Genomic DNA, 26,903 nt, shown 5'->3' on the forward strand with positions numbered 1-26,903 from the left:
CAAAAGAGTGTTTGCTTATCTAAAATATAAATATGCCTACCTATTCAAAGACTATTACAAATAATGACACTGCAAAAAAAAACAATTTTTTAAACCCGGGGCTTAACTCTCATGCATCAAACGTCACACCCTTCCGCCATGCGCACCAAGAAAAAGGCGCGCTTAAGCAGTCAATCCAGCGTCACATCACTACACTCGCCGGTGATTTCCCTCGTCTAACAACATCCTCCTCGAAACCGTGTAGCTCTCTTCGCTGATTGGTTGAGAGTTAAAATTTGACCAATCGACTTGAGGGTCTGCACTAGCCATTGTCCAGTGGGACTCGGCCTAGTTACGAGAAATCCATATGCATTGTGGGAAATTGTAGTTTTATACTGTACTAGGGTTTTACTGTGTTAAACGGGAGTTTTGAGGAGAAGAAACGACAACTCCCGTCGTTCCTAGCGGTCACGCGGAGAGGCACGTTCCGCAAATGCCGGGTTCAAAATAGTTCATCGCCATTATCGTAAGTAATAGAGCGGGAGACAACGTGATATTGACGTTCTATTTGAGACTACGTTTTTAGAAAATTATCTCTCAGGTATTTATAAGTTTTTGTTTTTAGCTTTCTATACGCCACTAACTAACAGAGTAATGGTTTAAAACGCTTTCTTCAGGCGGAGTAGGGCTCTTGATTTTTATGTTCATTAGTACGTACAGAAGATTTGTCTCGTGGTATCATGTATTGTACTGTATTAAGCAAAATTCTCAGTGGCCCCACTGTCTTTGTTTTATTTCAGGTTGTGTACAGTGTTATACAGAAAGCGTGTCCTCTATAAATTGAAATTTTTTATGTGTATTTCACTTTTTTATTTTTTCCTAAAGTCGAACTAAGAGGTTGCGCAGTGCTAGAAAACCGGAGAGCGTGATTAAACTTCGGATATACTGTATAGGTGACGGTGTCGGTAGAGTTTACGTTGTTTAAGTCCTTTTACTAAATGGGATTTTATACCAATAAGATTAAATTGCTTTATGGGGTGAAAAAATAACACTTGTGTAGGCAGTTTAAGTGAAGCCTTATTATATCACGTGTAGAATAATCAACCGCTGGGTATTTTAAATTTTCATTGTCTTCCACGTTAATATAGATGGGAACTTTTAACTTAAATGTGGAAAAGTGCATTTTATTTAATGTATAACTGACTTTGTTATACTATTTAACAGACAACTTGATTACAATGTTGTCAGTTCTACAGATACTAGATACCAGAAACATGTAGAGGGTTGTGTAAAATATCAGCAGATGTGTCTGTCGCTGTCCGACAAACGCTGGAGTTATTCGTTCCTGTCACGTTTCCCTGTCAATAACTGCATAGGTTTGATGGAGAAAACCCAATTGATTATTGTTCTGTGTTACTTGTGGGCAATTCCGTGACCATTGTGATGAAACACCAATGTATAATGTTAAGAATTTGCAGTCAAACTTGAGTAAGGTGCCTTTTGCTAAATACTAGACTTAGCTACGTCATTTCTTTGCTTCTCTGTATTTAATTTTGATACTATTCATTAAATAAGGTCATGATTTAGAGTTCAATGAAATGTACTTGTTAAATTGCAGTAGACATTACCTTACAGGCAGATGATATCAAAAACCACAATGTAATTAACAAACATGTTGCATTCCATATTTATAAGTCGAAACAATGACTAATTAAATTGTACAAGAAACTGAGATGCATAATGTTCAGTAACATTATGTGCTGTAAACTGGTATTACAGGTGCTTAAGTAATAGAGGCTTGGTCAAGTAAAGCAGATTACTGTGTGATAGCAGTTTAATAACTGCACAGTGAAAACGATCTTAAAAGTATATTGGTGTGTCAATATGTGCACTATGACAGGGAGTCAAATACAGGTAGTTTGTTTCGTGGATGTGAATGGTCTGAACCCAAGGAAGATGTTTTTCTCTTGCATCTTTTGTCATAAATGTCCTGTACGTATGGTTAGTTGGCTTTATTGATAAATTGGACATTTTAACAGCTGCTCCAGTGCCTCACCATGCGCCCCATTGCAGTTGCCAATGCAAATTATGTTTTGATAAAACTCAGTTTGCATCTATAAGAGTAAAATGAGGACAGACTGATTTATATCAGCCTTCTCAAATGTGATGGCACTGTTGATCCTTTTACACTAGAATCTGCATCTGTTCGTGTACAGTATAGCCAGTTTTATGGTGTTTAAAAATTCTCCGTAGTGACAAAATTGCAGAGGTGGATAAGATCTAACTAGAAGCGCTGAAAGCACTGGATAATTCGGGGCTGTGTTTGCTAACGTGTCTATGATGAAGGTAAGTGCGGTGTCTATGGAGTGGTGGACCATGCCTAAAAAAGAGAGGCAAGACAGTGTACTTCAGTCACACTCCTCAACTTTCCTGAGAAGGATAATGCTGGGGTCTTGGAATTTAGACTTTGGGCAAGAGAAAGAAATGTAACTTTATGGAATTAACAACATGTCATGATAGTCAACTAAGAAGCAAAAACAGATTTGATGCCAGACAAAAAATACACCTGGAATGTGAGTTTTATATACATTATAAAGGACAATAATTACTCTAGGATGATGTGAAGAAATGGTTTAATAACCACAGGAATTGTTTTGGAAGTGTCATGATTACTAGAACTAATAAAATATCCATCCATTTGCTTCATGTTTGGGTCACTGTGGGCTGTAGACCGGACAGAATAATATTGCAGGGCACACTCATACACCCAAAAATACAGGTTTGTAGTCACCAATGCATCAAATAGTTATGTCTCTAAGAAGAAAACAGAAATACCAAGCGAAGAATCTGCACATACAATCTCCCTGTAACTGCAAAAAGGTTCAAAATTTCAGCCCACTCTACTCCTACACTTAAGGAACATGCACACTGAAAAAATGGTTCATCACTTTTTTGTACAGATGTTTCGGTTAAGTAATCATTTTGTATTTAACTGATTAATTATAAAACATTTTGTACTGTTTACCTTCATAAAATACTTGTTGGACAAAGGACTGTTTGCTTATCTAAAATATAATAATAATATATCTAATATAGCGTCTTTCCCATGCTCAACACTTTTCATTAAAATTAACATTAAACTTAAAATATAAACATGACAATGTACTTCAATCAGACTCCATAACTTTCCTGGGGTCTTGGAATTAAGACTTGTACGGATAGTTGAACTTGAGGTCATGTGTGATTTTTTTTTTTTTGTGAAATAGAGTCCAACATTAACTTGAGCACAGATTTATTTGAGGCATCATGGGAATGTACTACTTCTGTCTATAGTTGCTTTGTAGATATAGAGAATACTTGTGATTTTACCCCATAGTATCTTGTGGAAAGTGCTTTAAGCGTATGGGGAGTTGCATTTGTGAACTAAGCAGATAGCAAATTTGAGTGGTTGAAATATGTGAGGGATGCTGGGCTTTCCATCCTTTAAAGGGTGAGGAGCTCAGCAGTAGGTTCACATTGTAGATCTGCTGCTTCTGCATATCTTGGAGTGTTGGTTGAGCTGGCTTGGTCAAGTGGCTAACATGCCTTCCATGGAAGGTGTACAAGGCACTGCCTTCTTTGAGAAGAAACGGGAAGATGCACTGGAGGAATTATCTCTTCATTGTTCATCTCAGAATTCCTTAGGAAATATAAGGATAGGGTGGTTTGGCCATCTCTGCCTGACGTGTTGCTAATGTGACTTTCATAAGGATAAGCAGAGTAAAACGGATGTTGAAAATGACCTTGCACAAAGTATTATTTTTTTTCCCAAGCCATGAAACCTCAGCCTTCAGCTCATACCAACTTACCAGTGCAGGTGATGATTATTTAAAGCTTGTAGTAAAATTAAGCAGTAGTATCCCCATCCTGTCTTGCTACATGGCTGCGAGACATGGACGCTGTCCAGTGACCTGAGATGAAGACTGGACTCTTTCAGTACTGTGTCTCTTCAGAGAATTCTTGGGTACCACTGGTTTGACTTTGTGTTGAATGAGCGGTTGTTCACGGAGTCCCAAATGATGCACATTACCTGCATTGTGACGGAACGTCAGTTACGGGACTACGGCCACGTGGCGTGATTCCCCGAGGATGATCCAGCTCTAAGCATCCACATTGTTGAGGGCCTTAGCGGCCGGACCAGGCCAGGGGAATGGCCACAACGCCTGGCTGCAGCAGATAGATGGTCGTTTCCGGATGGTGGGACTGGACTGCGTGTCTGCCTGGGGGGCTGCCAACCAGAATCCCTAAGCTGTTTCATTGTGTGGTGGTTGCAGCAATTTGCTGTACCAGTGCATGCTCCACAACCTGACCTGACTGATCCCTTTTAGTTGCACTGAGGAAAAACCCCTATATTCAATGCCACCCACAATTTCACAGAGATGCTTTTCCTTATGGGAGGGCTGACGTCACCTGTTGGACTGATGTAAAACCATACTGGATGCCCGTGATCTCCGGGCCCTCAAATGACACTGCACCACAAACAGGAATGCTACTGTAAAGGAAATCACAGAATGGGCTCAGGAATGCTTCCAGAAACCATTGTCAGTGAACACAATCCACCGTGCCATCCACCGTTGCCAGCTGAAACTCTATAGTGCAAAGAAGAAGCCATTTCTAAGCAAGATCCACAAGCTCAGGCGTTGTCACTGGGCCAGGGATCATTTAAAATGGAGTGTGGCAAAATGGAAGACTGTTCTGTGGTCAGACGAGTCACGATTCGAAGTTCTTTTTGGAAATCTGGGACACCATGTCATCCGGACCAAAGAGGACAAGGACAACCCAAGTTGTTATCAACGCTCAGTTCAGAAGCCTGCATCTCTGATGGTATGGGGTTGCATGAGTGCGTGTGGCATGGGCAGCTTGCATGTCTGGAAAGGCACCCTCAATGCAGAAAAATATATTCAGGTTCTAGAACAACATATGCTCCCATCCAGACGTCATCTCTTTCAGGGAAGACCCTGCATTTTTCAACAAGATAATGCCAGACCACATTCTGCATCAATCGCAACATCATGGCTGCGTAGGAGAAGGATCCGGGTACTGAAATGGCCAGTCTGCAGTCCAGATCTTTCACCTATAGAGAACATTTGGCGCATCATAAAGAGGAAGGTGCGACAAAGAAGGCCCAAGACGATTGAACAGTTAGAGGCCTGTATTAGGCAAGAATGGGAGAGCATTCCTATTTCTAAACTTGAGAAACTGGTCTCCTCGGTCCCCAGACGTCTGTTGAGTGTTGTAAGAAGAAGGGGAAATGCCACACAGTGGTGAAAATGGCCTTGTCCCAACTTTTTTGTGATTTGTTGACACCATGAAATTCTGAATCAACATATTTTTCCCTTAAAATGATACATTTTCTCAGTTTAAACTTTTGTTCCGTGATTTATGTTCTATTCTGAATAAAATATTAGAAGTTGGCACCTCCACATCATTGCATTCAGTTTTTATTCACGATTTGTATAGTGTCCCAACTTTTTTGAAATCCGGTTTGTACATTAAGTAGGTTTTAATTCAAAATGGAATCTTAAAGTTCCTTTATTCAGTATCCTTTCCTTTGTATAGATTCAAAATGTTTTAAATGGTTGACAAGCAAACCCACAAATGGACAAAAAAACGTTCCATATGTATCCTCGGTGCAAATTCAAACAGCTTTCAAGAAATCCCCTTTAGTGCAGCATTTGCTTGTCTCTGGGACTGTAAAGTCTTGCATTAAGTTTGCTCTAAAGGATGGCACTGCTTCAAACAGTACAAACAATTAGTCATGTTATCTGTCTTAATGGGAATATGCTTTCGGCACAGTTTGCAATGCACACCACTCTGCTTCCTGTCGGACTTTAAATAGCCAAAACATCTCCACACTACTCAATTCTTTGTACCCTTCTTTTCAACAATATCTTCCTCCTTTCTGCCCTGGTCTGTGTTTGTTGGGGTGTTTTCTTCAGTAACACTTTTACTTGTCTGATGGCTACTACTGTCACCAAAGTAGATCCACAATACAAGTTAATGAAATGCTGAGGAGTCTGTGTGCCATTGTTCAAATTCATTGAGCCAGCACAAGGTCAATTTGGGCTACATTCTTAAGTACATGATGTGAAACCAGAATTTCTGTCGTTGATACAGATACCAGTAACATTTCACAGTATTTGGTATGTACTTGATATCGCTGGAAAAAAATTATGTCCCTTTTTTTTATTATTATTATTATTATTATTATTATTATTATAAAGTACCTGTATCATTCACAGGAGCCATATTGTGCCTTTTTCTGTAATACATTATACAGGTAAATTATAGAAATGCTAATTTATATTATATATTTATATAACTAAAAATACTTGTTAAAATTAGTACTAAAAATAAAAGTTAAAGCACTGTTGTATCAGTACTGTTGAGTTAATGAATAATATAATTCAGGATGTTTTCATTTAAGCAATCACTTTCAAGCTATTTTTGTAAAAACATGCTTTTAAAATCTGTTTTGCCACGGAATCACCGTTCTTTTTTTGCTGTTGTAAGATTTTTTTTTTGTCCTTAGCTGGTTTAAAAAAAGCTCAAGTCAAATACCTGATGCTTTAATTTTCCAAGTGTCCCTTTTTGTAGGTACATTCTCATATAATGCATTAAGCATCTATTGCAAAAGTCTGTCCACCTGCATGATAGAACTCGGATCTCTGCGGACTAATTTTGTTGAGTTGTGGCATACTTGTTCCTCGGAGAAATTTGTCGAAAGAGTTGAATTGTCATTCAGATATTTTAAACAGGTTGCAGTTGCACTGTACAAAGTTTTAAAATTGCAAAATTCCCCATTAACAAGCATTGGTGACTCTGTAAACTTGTCTGTCTTAAAATGCCGAAACATTCTGTGTGACCTAGTTTAATGATTCAATTTTACTTAGAGAGCAGTTCATTGAATTTGTATATTGTCCTATTTTACTCATCTGACAACCGCTTGGATACCCAGTGCAACTGAATCAGATGCCAGGCAGAGCATACACACCTAAACAACTCACACAGCATTAGGTAAGATACAAATAGAGTACAAAAAAAGTCACCTCTCTGAAAATAAACTGTACTGTAGCGCAATTATGTAAGCATATTTATGACTGTATTGCTTGAACAGTATCCTCTTCTGGTTCTTATTGTAAAGGGCTAATGATATCTACCTGCTGCTAAATGGTGTTTGAACTAATTAATTACATGGGGAAATGCACAGCTGCCCTAACTGACATAAACATAGGATGAGTTTAAATTGGGCACTGGTTTCGGGAAGTGGGAGGTATCAGAGGTTAAAGTCCCTGATCTTTCAGTCTCAGAGATAGATAGATATATCTATGAACAATCTCTGCAAGCCCCTGTGATCTTCTTGCCCATCCTGTACCATTCATGTTCCTTGTATATTATAAATCATTTGGAATTTCCCTTCCAAGTCCTTGTTTATATCATTTTAATGATTACTGTGTTTTAACTAATATAAGTAGCCTGATGGGGAACTTAGTTCAAATCCTTTTCTCCTTTCTTATGGTAATTTTGATACTGATTTTGTTTTGTATTAAGATACTGTATTTTCAATTACTAATTGTTAAATACCAATCTATAGGGTATACTTTCAAAAATGTTGTTTATGAAAGTAGAACCTCAACCACTGATGCCATTTTCACATCACTTTAGTTGTAATCTGCTGTGCCAAAGCTACTGAGGTGCCACAAGTCTGTTTGTACTTTTTTTTTTTTTTACTTCATTGTTAAATTCTGTTTAAAAGCACATATTCATTGTAGTCTAACACATGTAATTGCATTCTATTATCTGTTACTTTTGAGTAGGAGTCTTGGTTACAAAACTTTTTATAAACAAAAATGTAATAACTGACTCTTGGATAAAGTAAATAAAAATATGTAATGCTCCCACTTTCATATCGGTTAACTTGGTCACAGAACACACCTGAATGTTAGGCCATGTGTACATTGTCTAACTTGTTTATATTTGTGTGAATTCAAATTTATCTGTTTTGTGGTAATTCACTATTTCAGAGCTACTCCAAAAGAGCCTTTGTTGCCTAACGTGAATTATCACTTTTTGTTATTGCTTATGCCTATGTACTAATTCAGAAGTAGAATATAAAACAGACTAACATTTTCTGAAGACATTTACTTATACAGTATAACTGAGAGACTGTATCCAATTTGTCAGTGTGCCATTCAAATACGTGCTTCCACTGCATTTGTCATATTTTAGCTGTTAATAGGATTCAGGAATGAACATTGGTTTGGTGTCAAAAGCCAAATGAAGGACTCACATTTAGTGTGTGTAAATGTGTTTTCAGCAATGACGTATGTTGTTTTGCCAGTCCTGCTATAACTGTGTGTCTCTGATTTATGTATCTCAATTAATGCAGTAAACATCATATTGATATGTAGTCCCATATTCGTAGTTGTGGATTCTTGCCAGGTTTCTAACGTGTTAATGAAGTTACTGTAGCATCACATCGTGAAACATTTTCATATGTAGTTATTGCTCCATGCCGCTTCTATTATTTGGTGTTCCGAGGTTATTTTTGTCAATCTGCAGTCACTTTATGCTTGTAGTGCTGACTTTGACTCTCTACCATAATTTCTATGAAAAAACACTATTGCTGTTATATTTTCATCTTGTAATTCACTTGGCTTATATTTGTGGACCACAAATGGTCAGAAGACCACATTTTGATAACCACTGATATAAAATATCCAACCTGGTTTGCTTTTGTTATTTTGTAGGGATGTTAACAGGCTAACTAACTAATGTTAGCCAAAATAAAACCATTCATGACAATAGGCAGATGGGCAACACTGTGGTGTAATCAGTTTATCTCGGGTTTGTTAGCATATATGGTGGACACAGTAAAATGAAGTACATGAATGGCCAAATCCATCAAGCTGCCACTGTCCAGCTACCCGAATCTCGCTGCATCATAGATAATGTCAAATATTAAATCGCAATAGGTAATGATAAGCAAACCAGCTGAGTTTTCTTTTAAATATTTTATAGATTGTGTGTGGTTTTGCAATAGCAAAACTTACTAAAAACAGGGTTTGGGAGTTTTAAGTTGTTTCTTTAGTGGGGTGGGGGACACATATTTGTGCAATCGTACCAATGCAATATGTGTCCAATGAAGTATGCATCCTATTGAAGCAATACATGCCCTCTTGAAGGCTGTCCCTGTGATGTCTCAATCATGTTGAAGCCTGTGGTTAGTCTTGTAAAGTCGACAGAATGCTGCGGTTTAGTTTCATGTTACCTAAAGAAAAGGACGTTTTTCCACTTAAACAGGGTTGAGGTTTAAGAGGTTGAAAAAGAAAGCTGATATTTACTTATTGTATTGAAAAATCTGTGTCTTGTTGTTAATCTTGAGACTTGTCCATGGTTGCCTCCAGCATAGCTGACAAGGCCCCCAGAGTAAGCACTGGCTCCTTGCAACTCTTTACTGGGTAAGCAATGTACAAAATATTCAAGACTTTTATATACTGTATGTTAATTATTTGGACATTCTTGGCTGCATATTCACCAGTCAAAGATGACTGGAACATTTTAGTTTTTATTTTTAATTTATTTGGGTTCTAATGAATACTTTTCATTTGCTTTTGCATTTGAAAGCAGACGCATGGATTTTTTTGCCAATAGAAGCTAAATGCTTATGTTATTGGTGGCTCTCTCTTTCTATATGGTGACTGAATTATCTGTCAATGCTGGGATTTGTGAATCTTTCCAGAGATACATTCTCCTTCATGGATTCGGAACTGTTACCATTTTTATTTCAGAGAACCATCTGCTTGCAGAATGGCCTCCGAAGATATTTCCAAATTGGCTGACTCACTGGCCAAAACACAAGTTGGAGATGGGGAGCTAAGTTTCAAGGGAAGAGGGCTGAAGCTAAACGATGCAGAAGCTGGTAAGCAGACCCAGTTTTGTTTGTTTATATGAGTTTGGAGTATGATTTCTTGGTAGGCTGGAGACGCATGGTGAGAGTTTTCAAAAATGCAAGTCATTAAAACTGCTTACAGCAACATGACTGCTGAATTGCTAGCATAATGTATTGTGCTACAAAATGCGAAAATTAGTGCTCATTTAAAGGACGATAAATATTGAATGGAGAAGATATTCATCATATTAACATTCAAATGTTGGCTACTGTCATAATCTTAGTTTATTTTTCATTATTAAATGCACCTTCTCCTAGTGTCTGTGTGACTTTCCTCCTTATGTATTCCTTCCAAATTTTCTTAGATGTGCAGGGAAGGTTAACTGATGATTCTGAGTTGGATTCAGTGTGGTTGTGGGTGTTTGGGTGGGTCCTGAGAAGGAAAGCAGTCCGGTGTAGGATTGTTTTCTGCCTTGCATTAAGTGCTTCTAGAATAACTAAGCAGATTTCTGATATTATTTTTGTTGCATTCAATGTACTATAGAATGCATTTGAAGAGAAAATATGTTTGTAAATTTTATTACTAGTATGTTTATTACATCAGAGGTTCTCAGACTCGGTCCTAGGGGACCCCTGTGGCTGCAGGTTTTTGTTCCAACCAGCCTGTTTTTAATTGGACTCCTGGGCTAATTAAGTGAATTGTTGTTTCTCAGATTCCCTGTTTTGGGAGCAATATACAAATTAGAAAACTAAGTTTAGTAAAAAAAAAAAAAGTATTAAAATGTTCTAAGCAGTTACATGTATTTTTTTCTTTTTCAAAGTATTTTCATCTTGATTGTCATTCTACTTTTCTAGGTGTTCTAAATGTTTAATAAATCCGGTTTTTACTACTTTGTGGGGCTGACGCTAAGGTAGTTGCAGCCTTTCACGATTGAGTGTTGTTTGCTTGGGTTTCTGCTCTGATAGTTTTTAATTGTCATTATTAAGATTCAATGAAGGGAGCAAGCTGCACAGAGAAAGGGCGAAATATAATAAAATGAGAGTTAAGCATTTAAATCCATAGCAAAAACAGAAATATTTCTAAGTTTCTTATAGATGTAAAAATGATGCTGCTGTGCTTTTCTGATTGTAAAATAAAAGATAAATAATACCAGGTAATGAAATGAGATCAGTGCTATCAGGTGTTGTCACTGGTTAGGAATCTGGTTGGAACAAAAACCTGCAGCCACAGGGGTCCCCCAGGACCAAGTTTGAGAACCCCTGTATTACATGACCAGCCAGTTGACCTGCAGTGTTATGTTGGCCTTAGTTAAGCAGGATACATAAGATTACTCCATTAGATATGTGATTTAGATTACGAGATTATGAGTTGAACTAAAGAAAATTAGCAAACTGTTATTTAGCATTAAACTGAGGGGAAATATATTTTTCAAATGAAAACTGCCAAAGTGTGAGCATTTCTTTAGTAAACATTAAGAAAAATATAACCTTAAGGAGAGGAGAGGTTGGCAGGAATGAATAAAATTTCTCATGGTGTCTCTCCTGTTTTATACTTACACAGACCCCTTTATTTTATTTTAATCTTTGCCAATATGATTTCAAAAGATGGTTGTGATTTTATTAAGCTTCATGTTAACTGCAACAGTCTTAAAACAAACAAAAAAAAAACTTCTCTGCTTTTGTGAATTTATTTACACAGTACATGTCTGGCCTACAGCATGATTATTTGTCTTGGCATGTACTGTAATCTCATCAAGTTGGAATGAGGCACATGCTTCAGAGGTTATATTTCATGCAAACTATTAGGTTTTTTTCACGTTTATGAATTAGGCTTTCAGTTATTTCTTTTTCTCCACCATGCATGCTCTCTTCCTAGCTTTATTGCAGTTATTAAAATCTTTCTTGTTGTTGGGATCAGAAATGTTGATTAAATTACTAATAGTGAATTTCCTGACATTAAGTACAGCTTCTTAAACTCCAATTATGCATGCAAAAGTCTGACCTAACAAGTATAAAAAATGATAAAAACCCTAAAATTGCCCAAACCTGTAAATAGTCTAAACACACAGTACTTCCAACTCCGGCAGAACTGCATGAGAGAGACTATTCTACATGCAGATATTACTCTTAAAATGGACTTATCAAGGGTATTAATAGAGTTGTGTTAGAACAGCTTTTAATTTTGCCTCATCTGTTACTTTTATGTTTTGTTTGGCTTATTTTCTTAATTTGGTTAATATGTTTTGAATATCACTTTACTCTGAGTGTGGATATCATTATTTTTAACACAGCAGCTCCATTCACTAATTGCTTTTAAGTCTAAGCCACCTTGTTTTATCTCATGCAGCGGAAGAAATGGTAAAAGAAATTGAGGCATTTAGTGGGCTACAGGCACTGAGACTTGAAGGAAACACAGTTGGTGTACAAGCTGCTGAAGCCATTGCAAAAGCTCTACGTAATAAGAAAGATCTTGAGGTACATTTCTTTTATCATAGCACTGGTCCAGAAGTATTCACATTAAACACAGCTAAACAATCCCTAGTTTTATTTTTTAAATTTCTTCTATTTCTGTTTAAGCAAATGCTCAAAATAGTAATATTTCATTATTTTTCTAATTTCTTTCCACATTTGTGTAAATTCAGTTGGTATTTCTTCTGAACAATTATGGTTTTGAACACAAATAGTTATTCGTCTGTTTATTAATGAAACTTTATGCAACATGAATCTAGACAAGTGCTTAAGTACTCTCTTTGTCAGTTACTGTACTTTATTCCTAAAATATTTTAAAGGTAATAACACAGTAATGAGGTTAAAGTTAATAATTAAGAAATAATTATTAATTATAATTAATATACAGTGGGATGCAAAAGTTTGGGCAACCTTGTTAATAGTCATTATTTTCCTGTATAAATCGTTGGTTGTTACGATAAAAAATGTCAGTTAAATATATCATATAGGAGACACACACACAGTGATATTTGAGAAGTGAAATGAAGTTTATTGGATTTACAGAAAGTGTGCAATAATTGTTCAAACAAAATCGGGCAGGTGCATAAATTTGGGCATCGTTGTCATTTTATTGATTCCAAAACTTTTAGAACTGATTATTGGAACTCAAATTGGCTTGGTAAGCTCAGTGACCCCTGACCTACATACACAGGTGAATCCTATAATGAGAAAGAGTATTTAAGGGGGTCAATTGTAAGTTTCCCTCCTCCTTTAATTTTCTCTGAAGAGTAGCAACATGGGGATCACAAAAGAACTCTCAAATGACCTGAAGACGAAGATTGTTCACCATCATGGTTTAGGGGAAGGATACAGAAAGCTGTCCCAGAGATTTAAGCTGTCTGTTTCCACAGTTAGGAACATATTGAGGAAATGGAAGACCACAGGCTCAGTTCAAGTTAAGGCTCGAAGTGGCAGACCAAGAAAGATTTCGGATAGACATAAGTGACGAATGGTAAGAACAGTCAGTCAACCCACAGACCAGCACCAAAGACCTACAACATCATCTTGCAGCAGATGGAGTCACTGTGCATCGTTCAACCATTCGGAAGCCTTTTCTCTGCCCACAGCACAAACAGAGCCGCTTGAGGTATGCTCAAGCACATTTGGACAAGCCAGCTTCATTTTGGAATAAGGTGCTGCGGACTGATGAAACTAAAATTAGTTATTTGGGCATAACAAGGGGCGTTATGCATGAAGGAAAAAGAATACAGCATTCCAAGAAAAACACCTGCTACCTACAGTAAAATATGGTGGTGGTTCCATCATGCTGTGGGGCTGTGTGGCCAGTGCAGGGACTGGGAATCTTGTCAAAGTTGAGGGACGCATGGATTCCACTCAGTATCGTCAGATTCTGGAGACCAACGTCCAGGAATCAGTAACAAAGCTGAAGCTGCGCCGGGGCTGGATCTTTCAACAAGACAATGACCTGAAACACTGCTCAAAATCCACTAAGGCATTCATGCAGAGGAACAAGTACAACGTTCTGGAATGGCCATCTCGGTCCCCAGACCTGAATATAATTGAAAATCTGTGGTGTGAGTTAAAGAGAGCTGTCCATGCTCGGAAGCCATCAAACCTGAATGAACTAGAGATGTTTTGTAAAGAGGAATGGTCCAAAATACCTTCAACCACAATCCAGACTCTCATTGGAACCTACAGGAAGCGTTTAGAGGCTGTAATTTCTGCAAAAGGTGGATCTACAAAATATTGATTTTATTTCTTTTTTGTGGTGCCCAAATTTATGCACCTGCCTGATTTTGTTTGAACAATTATTGCACACTTTCTGTAAATCCAATAAACTTCATTTCACTTCTCAAATATCACTGTGTGTGTGTCTCCTATATGATATATTTAACTGACATTTTTTATCGTAACAACCAACGATTTATACAGGAAAATAATGACTATTAACAAGGTTGCCCAAAGTTTTGCACCCCACTGTATTAATTATTAATAAAGTTAATAATTGAATCCTTATGTCTCATTTCAGAAATGCTACTGGAGTGACATGTTCACAGGTCGCCTTCGGTCTGAGATCCCCCCTGCTCTGGTAAATATTTAAAAGGTTACATATATGTAGAGTGCAGTAACATTAGCAAAATTTCTTATGGCAGTAGTGCTTCTTCTGTTTTCATTTATCTGTGATTCAATTGTTATTTACTCATCTTGGTACTTCAGACCAAAATGACACAAAGTATGTACAATTCTACTGTAGTTCTGTACTTGTAAATTACATATAAAGAACCATTTATATACTGTACATAAAATTAATGTACTACGTTTTGTCAACATGGATAACTTACTTTTAAGTGTAATGTGCTATTTTTCAAAGATTCCTGATAATGAAGGAAACAACTTGTAGGTTCGGTGTATGGATGGAGATTGTTTTTTATAATGGGCACATGGCATTTATTTTGATTTTTGAGGTTAGAAAAAGCCTGAGTGCTACTGTCTAATAAGTCAAAGTAGCTGGATTTACATATTGGATATTTTGCCCAATAGTCACTTAGCAAACTCTTTTTCGCACAAGTTATACTTAGACATTGTATATGCAAGGAATGACTGAATGAGGAATACAATTAATTAGGTGGTGGAAAAGATGGCATAAGGGCTTGCATCAATAAAGAGTGGTCTGAAGTTATTTAAGAAGAGTGCATTGATAAAGGGCTAGAAAAAAAAGTTAATACAGCTAGTCCCCAGGTTACGGACATCCAACCTACAGCTTACGAACGTTTCTGCAGCTGCAATGCATGCGCCTCCGTAACTGCCGCTCCATCTTCGGCCTGGGGACGCTGCAAGCGGTGGCTGGATGGGGCTGATTTCGCAGCTCGCGCAGTGTAGTGTCCCTTGGGGGGCTCCCAGTGGCAAGCGGTGACCCTTGGTCCATAATCACCGGTGCCGCAGCTATCGCTCATGTGCAGGACGATGGTTTGCTGCCCACCCACTACGCTACTGCAACTATTTCTCCTGACTGGACGCAGGCTGGATGGAGCGGAAGGGGGCGTTTCACTGTCCGCCCAGCAGACACAGTTGGTAATGCTGCAAGCGGTGACCCGGTTGTGGCTGAGCAGAGGCCATTGAGGGTGAACGGGACGGCGGGGGTAGCATTGTAGTGTGCCTCGGATGGCTGCCTGTTGAATTGGGGTTGGGCGATCCACTACCCGCCTTTGGCTGCACCGTGTTCATTCTCGGTGGGCGGATGCTGCAGGCAGCATACTGTAGTGAAGGGCCGGTGATGAACCGCCCCTTGCAGTCCCCTGTCATTCTCGAAAGTAAGCCTGCTTGTACTGTTACGCACATAGCAGGAAGTTGTCAGTACATCAGATGTGTTGATGGGTGCCTTCCTGCTGTGATAGTGTGGACAGTGCTGTGCAGAAGAACTTATCTTAACCTTTTGTCTTCACCCTTCAAGAATGTCTCTGAAACACAAATATGATGCAAGTGCTGGTGATACAGTAAAGAAGAGAAAAACCATCACCATTGAAAATAAAGTAGAAATAATAAGGTCAGAGAGGGGTGAAACTCCGTCATTCATTGGCAGAGCACTTGGTTACAGTTGGTCAACAATAGCATTTATTAAAATAATGTAGCTGTTCCGACTTGCATACAAATTCAACTTAAGTACAAACCTACAGTCCCTATCTTGTACGTAACCTGGGGACTACCTGTACTGTAGTTTCTGTTATAGTGTTGTCTTATTTGTCTAAGAGCAAAACTTGAATTTCCTCCGGTCTGGGCTCTACACTGAATACATGTGAACAAAGTAATGTGTAGGTGTAACCTGCTGTAGTCTCCTGGGATTTCATAGATCCTCCGTCTGTTTCCAGCATTTGTCATTTGAGCATTGTTGGCCCTGCATCTCATTCCTTCACTATGTGTGTATGTGTGGCTGGTTAGATTAATATTCAAGCATTTGGAGATGAGGTTCTAAATGTTTTCTTTAGGGAAGCCTACAACTTGCTTGCTTTGTCTTGTACTGAAGGAGCAGCGCTGTAGAGGAAAAAAGGTTTGCAATGCACTGTTGATCTTGGCTGTTTTTTAGATGAGCTAATCTTTCATAAAGTTTGTTTTAGTTTTCCAAATGTTTTTGTTGCTTTATATTTTTTGTGTTTTAATACATAACAGTTAAGTAATAGTTTGATATTTTAAGCAGCAGTGTTACAGAGAGAGAGGAAATACAAAATGACCAATCACAAAAAACGTTTTTGTCATCATCTGCTTTTCTAAGCTTTACATGAGGTATTATGGTAAATGAGCATCTTATTGTAAATAGAGAGCAGTAAGGCAGTCTTTACCAGAAAAAGACAATTGGAATATTAGCAATTACATTAAAGCAAGTGGAGTAGTAAACTGAGAAAAATTAATTGGCAAGAAAAGCTACTTTGATGAATTTAGGCATTTTTATTTTGTCCTTTTAACTTAAACACTGCTTGTCTGAGTTGGAATTTTTCTAACTGCTGTACTTAATGCAAGCTTGCTCGCCATTCAAATTCCTTCACTGGAGTTCTATACTCTTTTCTTTTTTCGTTGTTAATCCACCCTATTAGTGCAGAATCATCATGGATGGTTTAACAGTTGAACTTGAATTAGGTTGCCTTGTATTTTATAGAGAACTCTTTGAGTTCTGTGGAGTGCTTTAAAAATCTTACTTAGTAACCAGAAACCTTTTTATGTGTCTTTTCTAATCTATGGTCTAGATCTCACTTGGTGAGGCACTCATGAGTGCAGGAGCATGTCTCACAGAGCTGGACCTCAGTGACAATGCCTTTGGGCCAGATGGTGTCCGTGGCATTGAAGATCTGCTTAAGAGCACTTCCTGCTTCACACTGCGTGAACTACGCCTCAACAACTGTGGAATGGGTGTTGGAGGAGGCAAGGTGAGACCAATGGCAGGACATTCATATTTTACGATTTGTTGCACAATAACTCAGTTTAGAGCTTTTCTTTGTATTAGTTGAAGATTAGAAAAAAATTACCCTCTTAATTGTGAGACAGCTTAGACCAGTAGTTTTCAAATGCAGTCTGCTTGTGTCAAAACTGGAACATTATTCTTAATTTTAATTGATCTTATTGTATAGCTATCAGTCCTAAAAATGTTTGTAAGAATTTGATAAATATTTGTATTTTACCTTTTTTTTCAATTGGCCTGCTTCTGCAAAGTTTACACTTTAATCAAATGGTGATGATTATCAATCAGCATTGCAGAAACAGTTGTAGAAATAAATAAAATGACCTACCAATGAGCAGACAAGTGAATGTGGCAGTGAACTAATTGCCTGTCTTTAACATTCAGTGAAGTCACTAATCTGCTACAATGAAGCAACCAGACTCTAAGGGAATTGGTAAAGTTAAAAGAAAATGCCCAAGGAAACCTCGACAAAAGTACAAATATTTGTAGAATTCCTTAAAATAAAGAGAATAAATAGGACAGATCACTAAACAACTTTAGTGTCTCATTCCTTTAGTAAGAAGAGTAAATTGATAAAGGTGGCCGTGTGAAGAACTAGTACATTAGGATACTAACAAGAAATAAATGTTTACAATTAGTAACAGTCAACCATGGTAACTATTACTGTAATTTAGTTTAGCCAAATAACTCATTGATATTATTTTATTTTTTTGCCGGTCCTGGCATACTGTTTAGACCAGTCAGTTATGATGCGCTGAAGGAATGTTTCAGTCTGGATTTAAAAGCTCCAGCCTGTTGGAAATTTATTATGCCATTGTGGAGATTCTTGAAATTGGGCAATTTATTTAAAAGCTGTACTTTTTACAATTTTACTATTTATCTTTGTTATTATGAGCAAACCTACATCCAATCATCACAGTGTACTCTTCAGGTGTAAACATTGATAATAACCTTTTTTTATATACATAAAAGGAGAGAACAAAGCTATTGCTTTGCATTCTAGCAATTCTACATCACTAATAGGTCAACAAATTTGGTGTCTTGCCAGTGAAAATGATGCCGTTGACCATTTGTCCCACTGTTGGATGTCCTCTTAGTAACTCTGGAGATATTCTTCTCTCTTGTTTTTGTTTTAATTCCTCAATTGACAGGCCATTAGTTCAAAAAAACCAAGCATTCCAACCCCCTTTAACAGCGGGAGGAATAGGAGAGAAACCTGTACATGTAGTAATGTTTTAATCCTGAAACTGTTTGTTTTTTTTTTGTACAAGTAAAAATGGCAACAAATGCTGCTTCTTTCACATCAGCCAATGGGCCTGAATAATTAGCCTTTTTTGTTTAATTAAAATTTACCATGTGGGTGTGCTATTTGATTCACCCTGAAAAGGGTACCAGTAACAGTATACAACATTCCTACCCAAGTAGATTTTAGTTATAGGTAAGAAAAAAGCCAAAACAGGCTTATATGCATTTTGCCTTTACCATATGGCTTTGTCCCTGAGTCAGTGTTTGCTTTAAGTAGGTAAATGCATCTACTTAACCATAAAGATGCTTTTTGCTTGTTTAAGACAGTAACAGAATAATAAGGCAAAAGTTGCATAATAGGTAATATTTTCCAGGTTTGGTAAATTCATTATTTTGTTTCTGTGCTTGATAATTTCAGATTCTGGCTGCAGCCCTTATAGAGTGTCACCAGCGTTCTAGTGAACAAGGCACCCCACTTAGACTGAAAGTGTTTGTTGCAGGCAGAAACCGGCTGGAGAGTGAGGGTGCTACAGCCCTTTCTCGTGCTTTTAAGGTATGTTCCTGTATTAAAGGTCTATGTGGTCCTGTTTATGCTATCTCTTTCCTGCTATGAATATGAAAATACACAGCTACAAGTATATAAGTTGCTCTGTGCTTCCAATTGATGGTTGCAGTGGTAAAGTGCTGTAGTGATCAGACTAGGCCACAGCAATTTTCTCCAGAATATTATAGTGAATTTCCAATATAGTCCTACCATAGCCAAATGAAAGAAAATCCCTGAAGCATTTCCACTGGGTTCTCTCTTAGTTGGCTGCACTTTGTACACAGGACTGTCTCATGTGGTTTTTGAGTCACTAGTTATGGCAAATGTTCCATTCTGGGGATTGGGTTAGTGGATGCAAGGAGAAGAGTTCATGAGTTAGAATAAGATTATCGTATCTTTGTTAAAATATTTAAACATGTATGTGCTCATATATTTATGTGAAGAGGGGTTGATGAATTGTGAGAGGCATTCTTGGTAGGAGTGAGGGATGGGTTGGCCACCTAATTTGCCAGTCATCCCTAACAACCTGGTTCTTTTCCCCCATTTCTTCATTACAGGCCAGTTAACGTTGCTGTAAACAAATTGTTTTGGGTTCATTTTAGTTCACTTAAGACTTGTGATTCTTCATTGCTTCTGATGCATTGACTGTTTATTTTTTTCCTGCTTATTTAACCTGCTGCCAATTAACACACCATCCGAACACTTGGGGAGAAAAATTAATTAAATGAAAGGCAAAGAAGTACTAATCACCTGTGTTACACAAAATTTCTTGTTACCTCCAATTAATAAAAAAAATCTGCAGCATCAGAAGTGCATGGGAAGGCAAGATGAGTGTTAAAAAGGCACAAAATGTATAAACTCATTTCAACAGCATGAACTAGCTTCTAATTTGGAGATAATACTGTATATATAATGTATAGACGAACATTTTAACATAACTAGGAAAACGCTTGAGTTTATTTCAAAATATCAATTTAACATAACCTAGTTGACTAACATGGCTCTTAAATTGTGTGTATCAGTTTAACTATAAATTAGGAACAATCTTGAATGTACACCCAATGCAACTTGTTATAATGTGAGAGAAATTAATGTTCCTCATAATAGTCTCCAATAAATCAAATGTTTGAATAGAACAGGGAAACCAGGACTTCCTCAGGCTGCACCTGGCACCTGTGGAGAAGGAATTGAAGCTTATGTAGAAGTGGGTGTATTTAGTTAGTGGTTTCTTTTTTGTTAAATGAATTATGTTTTGTGTTTTACTGTACCCTTGTGTAAACCAGTTCTCATACCAATTAGGGGAAAAAAAATCAGGATGTCAGAACCATATGGTGACTTCTGCCTAAAGTTCTCTTTTGCTTGTGTGTTGCTTAATGGCTCTAATTAGATTGTTTATCTGCTTCTGATAGCTGATGGGCAGCCTCGAGGAAATCCATATGCCTCAAAATGGGATCACTCACTCTGGTGTGACAGCCTTAGCAAATGCTCTGCAGGACAACCCTCATCTTCGTGTGATTAACCTTAATGATAACACTTTCACCAGCAAGGGAGCAAAATCAATGGCACAGGTAAGAGACGTGGGCTAAGGAGAATGTCCCAAGGCTTCATATATCAATTGAATTTCAATCTAAGTTGTCTCTGAAAAGCCACTTATCTTGGAGCATTACAGCTCTGTTAATGGCACTGAGTTTGTGATTATGATGTCAAATGGCAACCTGCATATCTTCCCCCACCTGTTCTCAAGATGATTCACATCTTTTAACCACTATACTAACTTATTGGTAATTATTTGTTGTTGTGTCAACATAGATGATGACAAAGTGTTTTTCCTGAACTGTGTAAGCTGACATCTCTTTCTTTTTTTTTTTTTTTTTAGGGATTAAAAGACCTCCGAAATCTGGAAGTGATCAATTTTGGGGACTGTCTGATACGATCTGAGGGGGCTATTGCGCTTGCAGAAACTTTGAAGGAAGGTCTTCCAAGCCTTAAGGTAAAAAAAAAGTGGCTCTTTGGAAAGGCAGATCTTGAATCACTTGGTGCTTACTGTGGAAAGCAATGTAAATGTGTTAATTATATACAGTATGTTAAGATCTGTATTAGCTCTCATTTTAAACACCTGGACTTCCCCAGGAGCTGAACCTGTCTTTTGGAGAAATTGCTGAGGAGGCTGCTCTTAAAGTTGCCAGTGCTGTGCAGCACAAATCACAACTGGAGAAGCTAGATCTGAATGGTAAAGTTTCTGAGAGCCTATTGTCAGTCCTAGTTTTTATTTTGACCAGCAACTGTGGGTGATCATCCCTGACCTTACAAAGGTCACACTTTTATTTTGAAATTGTCAAAGATTCTGATTTTTTGTTTTTACAGGCAACTGTCTGGGAGAGGAGGGCTGTGAATCTCTGAAGGAGTTAATGAAATCATTTAACTTGGATGAGATTTTGGGATCACTCAGGTAAATGACTGTAAATTCTGCATTTGGTTAATTTTACAAAGGAGTTCAGCCTGAAACTTTTTTGGACATTGCAGTGAGTTGGGAAAGTCAACAGCAGCCACAGGACTGATAGAGGCAAAAAATTGTAGCTAAAGCAAAATACACCCATTTATACCTGCATTAACATAAATCACAATCCGATGATTATATTAATAAAAATCGGGTGTAAACACGCTGGTGATGAGTAACATGGACCACGATTGAAGTTGGTCAGAAACAAATAGCAATCACATTTAACAAGAGTGGAAAAGAAGTTGTATTTTCTATCCACATACAACAATCCAGTCAGTGGGAAAATGCGGAAGAATCATACAGGGTGGTGGCAACACTCCCATAACCCACAGAAAACTAGCCTGTCCTGGACCAGTGCAGCTTTAAACAATGAGTGCTGTGGCAGGCGTGTTGTGTGAAGTTGAGCTACCATCTCCTTTGTGAGACCAGCACATCTTTGAAATCATGCTAAATCACTATAAAGTTCTTTATGACAGTGTGGCATATTGCATTCTTTACATCTTGTTGAGCTATTTTGAGCGTCCAATATCCATTCTAACTACAGGAGGTTAGTAGCTTCAGCATGCTGATCTGCACGGATAAATGTCAGCAGACACTGGAGATGCATTTTAATGCCAGCTGTATATATAATCCAGAAAGTATCAACAGTGGGTAAAGAAAATGTTTACCCCTTTTAAAAATATTAACTTTTTTTTTTCTTTACAGCATAAAATGAAAACACATACAAATATTTATTTAGCTTTATTTAATGCAGCCTATAGTATCCAAATCAAATATATGATAGCAACAAATCAGAAAAATAATTTATAAAAAAGCAAGAATCACTGAGATTGATAAAGGACCCCCTTTCAAGCATGACTTGTAAACTCAATCAGATGTAAGTAATTACCTTCTTCATTACACACATATTTAATCCACATCCACCTGTGATCAGTTGTAACTATTGTGATTTTAATCATAGCTTATCATAAACATAACTGTTCCTGGAGCATTCCAGTGCTTGATAGTGCAACTGAAAGCACAGAATTGACTGTGGGTGTCAATCACTTTCAAAAGATCTCAGGGATAATGTTGTGAACAGACACATCAGGAGATGGATACAAAAAGACTTCAAAAGCTGTATCAATGCCAAGGAGCATAGTAAAGTCCATAATTAAGAAGTGGAAAGTGTTTGGTACTACTAGGATTCTCCCTGGATCAGGCTGTCCTTCCACACTGAATATAAAAGTAATGAGGAGGCTGATGGCTACTTTTAAGGAATTACAGAACTTTGTCACAGAGTGGTCATTGTTTGTCACAATCGGTCCACAAATGTGGCGTGTATGGGATGGTTGCAAGAATAAAGGCCACATTAAACCTCGTTTGAGCTTTGCCAAAACGCACCTTGAAGATTCTGAGGCCAAATGGAAAAAGGTGTTATGGTCAGATGAGACCAAAATCAAACTATATGGTCTCGGTGCCAAACGGTACACCTGGTGGAAAGCCAATACAACTCACCATCCTAAACGCACCATACCTACTGTAAAGCATGGAGGTTGGTAGCATCCTATTTTGGGAGTGTTTCTCTGCAGCAGAGACTGGAGCACTTGTCAGGGTAAAAGGAAAAATGGATGGCGCAGAATACCTTCAAATTCTTAAAGAAAACCTGCTACACTCTGACAGAAAGTTGAAGATGGGAAGAAGGTTCATCTTTCAACATGACAATGACTCAAAGCATACAGCAAAACACTGATCACACAGTGGCTGAAGGAGGGGGAAAAGTGACTGTCCTTGCATGGCCAAATCGGAGCCCAGATTTAAACCCTGCTGAAAATCTGTAGAATGATTTGAAGTTTGTAGTCCTCCAACCATCCAGTCTGACTTAGCTTGAACAGTTCTGCAAAGACGAGTGGTGAAATATTGCACAGTCTAGTTGGTATATTACAAAAGCTGGTTCTATAGAGTACTAACACAGAGTGGTTTGATATTTTATCAGTTCCATCTTTATCAGTTTTTTTATTTTATTATTTTCCAAGCTGTTCCTCGTGTATCTTTTGACATGGATGTTAAGTTGCATTGAGTAAATAAAGCTGAAAACAAATATGTGTTTTCATTTTAAGCTTTAAAAGAAACAAAATGTGACTACTTTCAAAGGGGGTGATTCTTTTTTGTACTTGCCGTATATAAGAAACACGCTTTTTTTTTTTTTATTAATATAAAGTCATTGGAGGCTGGTTGTAACGGTGATTTTATCATATTCAAAACATTTAAAAATGGTCCAAGGGTTGAGTTCAGGCTGTGGGCCTTGAGTTTGACATCTGTCCTGTTAGGGCTTTAAGGGGCAAAGGCAAGTGTGCAGAGGGGGGAAAAAGGGCAATTTTCTATCTAGCTTCAAAGCAACTTGGCTACTCATTGTGTTTGTTTAGAGTTAATTGCAATTGGTGTCTGTATGTTTATTATTTTTTCTCTCCCCCTAACCCCCCCACCTCTTAAATAATAACCACTGATCTTATTTTCAGCTGTTCATATTTGCATGTGTTTCTTGGATTTTTTGTTTCTTTTATAACTGGGCACGTTTACGTGTTTTCCCTGAAGAAGCAATATTACTCAGAATTTGCTGTCTCATAGTGTCACTTTTCACCCCTATCAAGATAGACTGTAGGGCACACTTGCCTGCAAATGAAGTGTTAATTCATGTTTGATTAGCTTCTTTATTGTAAGGAGCTATTTGAATCAAGATCTAGACTTGGCTGGTTCAATACTGTAGTCCCTGGTGTTAGGAGTATGTGAGCTAGTAACAGTTTTTCATTGTTCATAATATATTTTTCTTAACCTTGTGTCTGCTGCCAGTGATGATGATGGTGAACCAGATGAAGATGAAGAGAAGGTGGAGGAGGAAGAGGAAGAGGAAGAAGAAGAGGAAGAGGAGGAGGAGGAGGAAGACAGAAATATTCTATCTTCTCCAGCGCCACAGGTAGTGCTATACTTTTGTTAATAAACAGCACACTTTACATCTACAGCATTAATTGTATGTTGTCGTACCCAGTCATGGTAATAAGTGCATGTATGTGCCCCTCACCTTTCTTATAACCTGTAAGTAATCCTTCCTGCCATATTGTTGCATTTGCAGACTTCTACTACAATGCCCTGTACATCTGTTGTAGATGTTTCAGCCTTCTTGGGTTTTCCAACTGCAGAGAAACTGATGAAGCTGGGTCCCAATCGAGCAATGCTCATTCAACAGGAGGTACCAACTTCATAAAAATATGACGTTAAGGATCTGTTTTGCTATTTAGTGTTGGTTTGATTTACTCAGTTGTTGTTTTTAAAATTGTGATTCATGGAGAGCATATACAGCCAAAGAGTGTAATTGGTTTAGAGCAAATTAAATCTACATAGTAAACACTTCATTTAAAAAAAAAAAAAAAAATCTATTTCAGTCATGGACTTTCTGCTTAAGTGAGTTAAACAGTAGGCCTGTAGGGAAATTTAAATATACTGGTTTGCACTAGATAGCACAGTCCATATGTTAATTTTACTATGTAGGTCGTCTCATTCTGGAATGTATTTTAATATATAGTGTTAATTTCGACAGTCTGCAATAAAATAACAAAATTAATATGACAAAGTTGACCTTTTGTTACTTTTTCCATAGGTGGATGTTACAGATGCTGATAAAACTACACAGGTATTCCTGAAGATAGCGTCTTTGTACAAGGATGGCGACAACATCAAAGAGTTGGTCCTGACGTGTGTTGGTGAGCACTATAATGTTATGTATTTGACTGATGTAGAGTATTTATCCTGCTATATTTATAGGTGTGGTACCTGAGGTGATGCAGGCTAGAGTTTTAAAAGTAGGATACAGTCTCACAGTTCATAGTCCTTGTCATTTTCGTGGTAAATTACAACGCTTTCTTTGTAGTCTGAATTCTCATCTTTTCTTGCTAGTTGTGACATGGTTATTATTTGAGGAGTGGGCCAGCTATTTGTGAACTTTTTCCTCCAGACAGGATGCATGTTAGAAACCTGTCCAAGAAACTACTAATAGATTAAATGGAATGTCAAAAGTCGTCTTTTCTTAATGGCACAATTTCATATTTTTCCTTCCTAAAGATACATTATTGAGAAAAGCATTCAACTCCCCATCATTCCAAAAAGAACAGTTTATGTCCAGTCTACTTATTCTTTTGGGTTTGATCAAGGTAGGCAAAGAAAAGTGCACTGAACTGGAATTGCCATACATGATTTTGTAGAATTGCTGTGTGAACAAAATCTGTTGTCATTTTGTCAACTTGGAGCAGAGTGAAGACAAACTAAAGCCGGTTCATGTTGTTCCGGGACATCTCCTAACGTTGGAGCACGTAGTGAGGCAAGATTATTTTCCCAAACAGCAAATCTCTATCCTCCTAGTCTTTTTTTCTAGGTAAGAATTTCAATGTTTGAGGAGAACTATTTTGGGGGGGAAAAAGATAGGATTCTTAAGAATTGGGAATACAGTTGCTGGGCAACTTCTAACGAACATTAAGTCTTACATTAAAGAAAATGTTATCTGACTTGTAAAATGGTCTTCCTGTACATTTTGTGATTTAAAGACGCTGTTCGCCTTTTTGTTTTAGGCCTAACCAGATCATGGAGTCCTGCTCTAGTGCCCACCTTACCTTGAAAGAAACCCTTGAAAATTTGGACCCAGGTTCCTGAAGCTGATTGTGATGTCATTTATCAACGCAGGCAGCCAGATGCCCCAACACGTGCACATTCACAAACCCACTCTTAACTGTCGTGAAAGATGATAATTGACGACAATTTTCATGCAATTAATATGCAGCAATGGCAACAAACACCCGGTGAATTGGCTGCCTTTGGTGGTGGCTGTTGAAAGTAACAATAAAATGCAATGTGTACTATTTAATTTATCAAAGGACAGTTTAAGAAAAAAGGTGAAAAAGGCACAAATGCAAAGACTTTTTTTGACTCACTGAATGCTTTTACACATTGACTGCTGCTAATTGCAACCAAATAAATTGCTTATAGAACATTTTTCCAGATTGTCTGGAATGGAAATTTTTGCTATAACCTAAGAACTGTTTCAAAAATTAAAATTCATATCAAAGTCTTAAGTGTATATATTGGATTGGCTTTTGTGGAGTTCATTAGGTTTCAATAAAACTCATTTGTACTGATTCTTTTTTTCCTCTCCATTTTACTTTCATCTGGCATGTTTCTCTTAAATATATTCAAGCATGCCTGCCTTCCCATCAATAGGATTTTTCTAATCTTTATTTAAAGGGCAACTTGTTTGTGCAGT

The 26,903-nt window shown here is 37.6% G+C and overlaps 1 protein-coding gene across 2 annotated transcripts; it reads left to right on the forward strand.

The window, feature by feature from the left end:
- The first annotated feature begins 459 nt into the window (after positions 1–459).
- LOC120536918 (ran GTPase-activating protein 1-like) lies at positions 460–26,779 on the forward strand. Of its 2 annotated transcripts, none has more exons than XM_039765491.1 (16): positions 460–580; positions 9,810–9,940; positions 12,258–12,385; positions 14,409–14,468; positions 17,116–17,295; positions 18,991–19,125; positions 20,526–20,684; positions 20,993–21,106; positions 21,247–21,346; positions 21,481–21,565; positions 24,446–24,569; positions 24,726–24,842; positions 25,251–25,353; positions 25,712–25,800; positions 25,897–26,021; positions 26,215–26,779. In XM_039765491.1, exons 2-16 carry the CDS (start codon positions 9,829–9,831, stop codon positions 26,294–26,296), a joined length of 1,713 nt encoding a protein of 570 aa, XP_039621425.1. In that variant the 5' UTR covers positions 460–580; positions 9,810–9,828; the 3' UTR covers positions 26,297–26,779. The 2 variants fall into 2 exon arrangements, with proteins under 2 accessions (XP_039621425.1, XP_039621426.1); XM_039765492.1 differs by having other exon boundaries at positions 465–580; positions 25,900–26,021.
- Positions 26,780–26,903: the final 124 nt, after the last annotated feature.

Source organism: Polypterus senegalus, chromosome 10, assembly GCF_016835505.1.
Source record: "Polypterus senegalus isolate Bchr_013 chromosome 10, ASM1683550v1, whole genome shotgun sequence".
Classification (NCBI taxonomy): Eukaryota; Metazoa; Chordata; class Cladistia; order Polypteriformes; family Polypteridae; genus Polypterus; species Polypterus senegalus.

What these genes read in the sequence shown, in the direction of transcription:
- LOC120536918 (XM_039765491.1), top strand. Translation starts at nt 9,829, where the DNA reads ATGGCCTCCGAAGATATTTCCAAATTGGCTGACTCACTGGCCAAAACA. An exon ending in CTGAGATCCCCCCTGCTCTG is followed by an intron (nt 14,469 to 17,115) that starts GTAAATATTTAA and finishes TCTATGGTCTAG; the next exon opens with ATCTCACTTGGTGAGGCACT. An exon ending in CAATGCTCATTCAACAGGAG is followed by an intron (nt 24,843 to 25,250) that starts GTACCAACTTCA and finishes CTTTTTCCATAG; the next exon opens with GTGGATGTTACAGATGCTGA.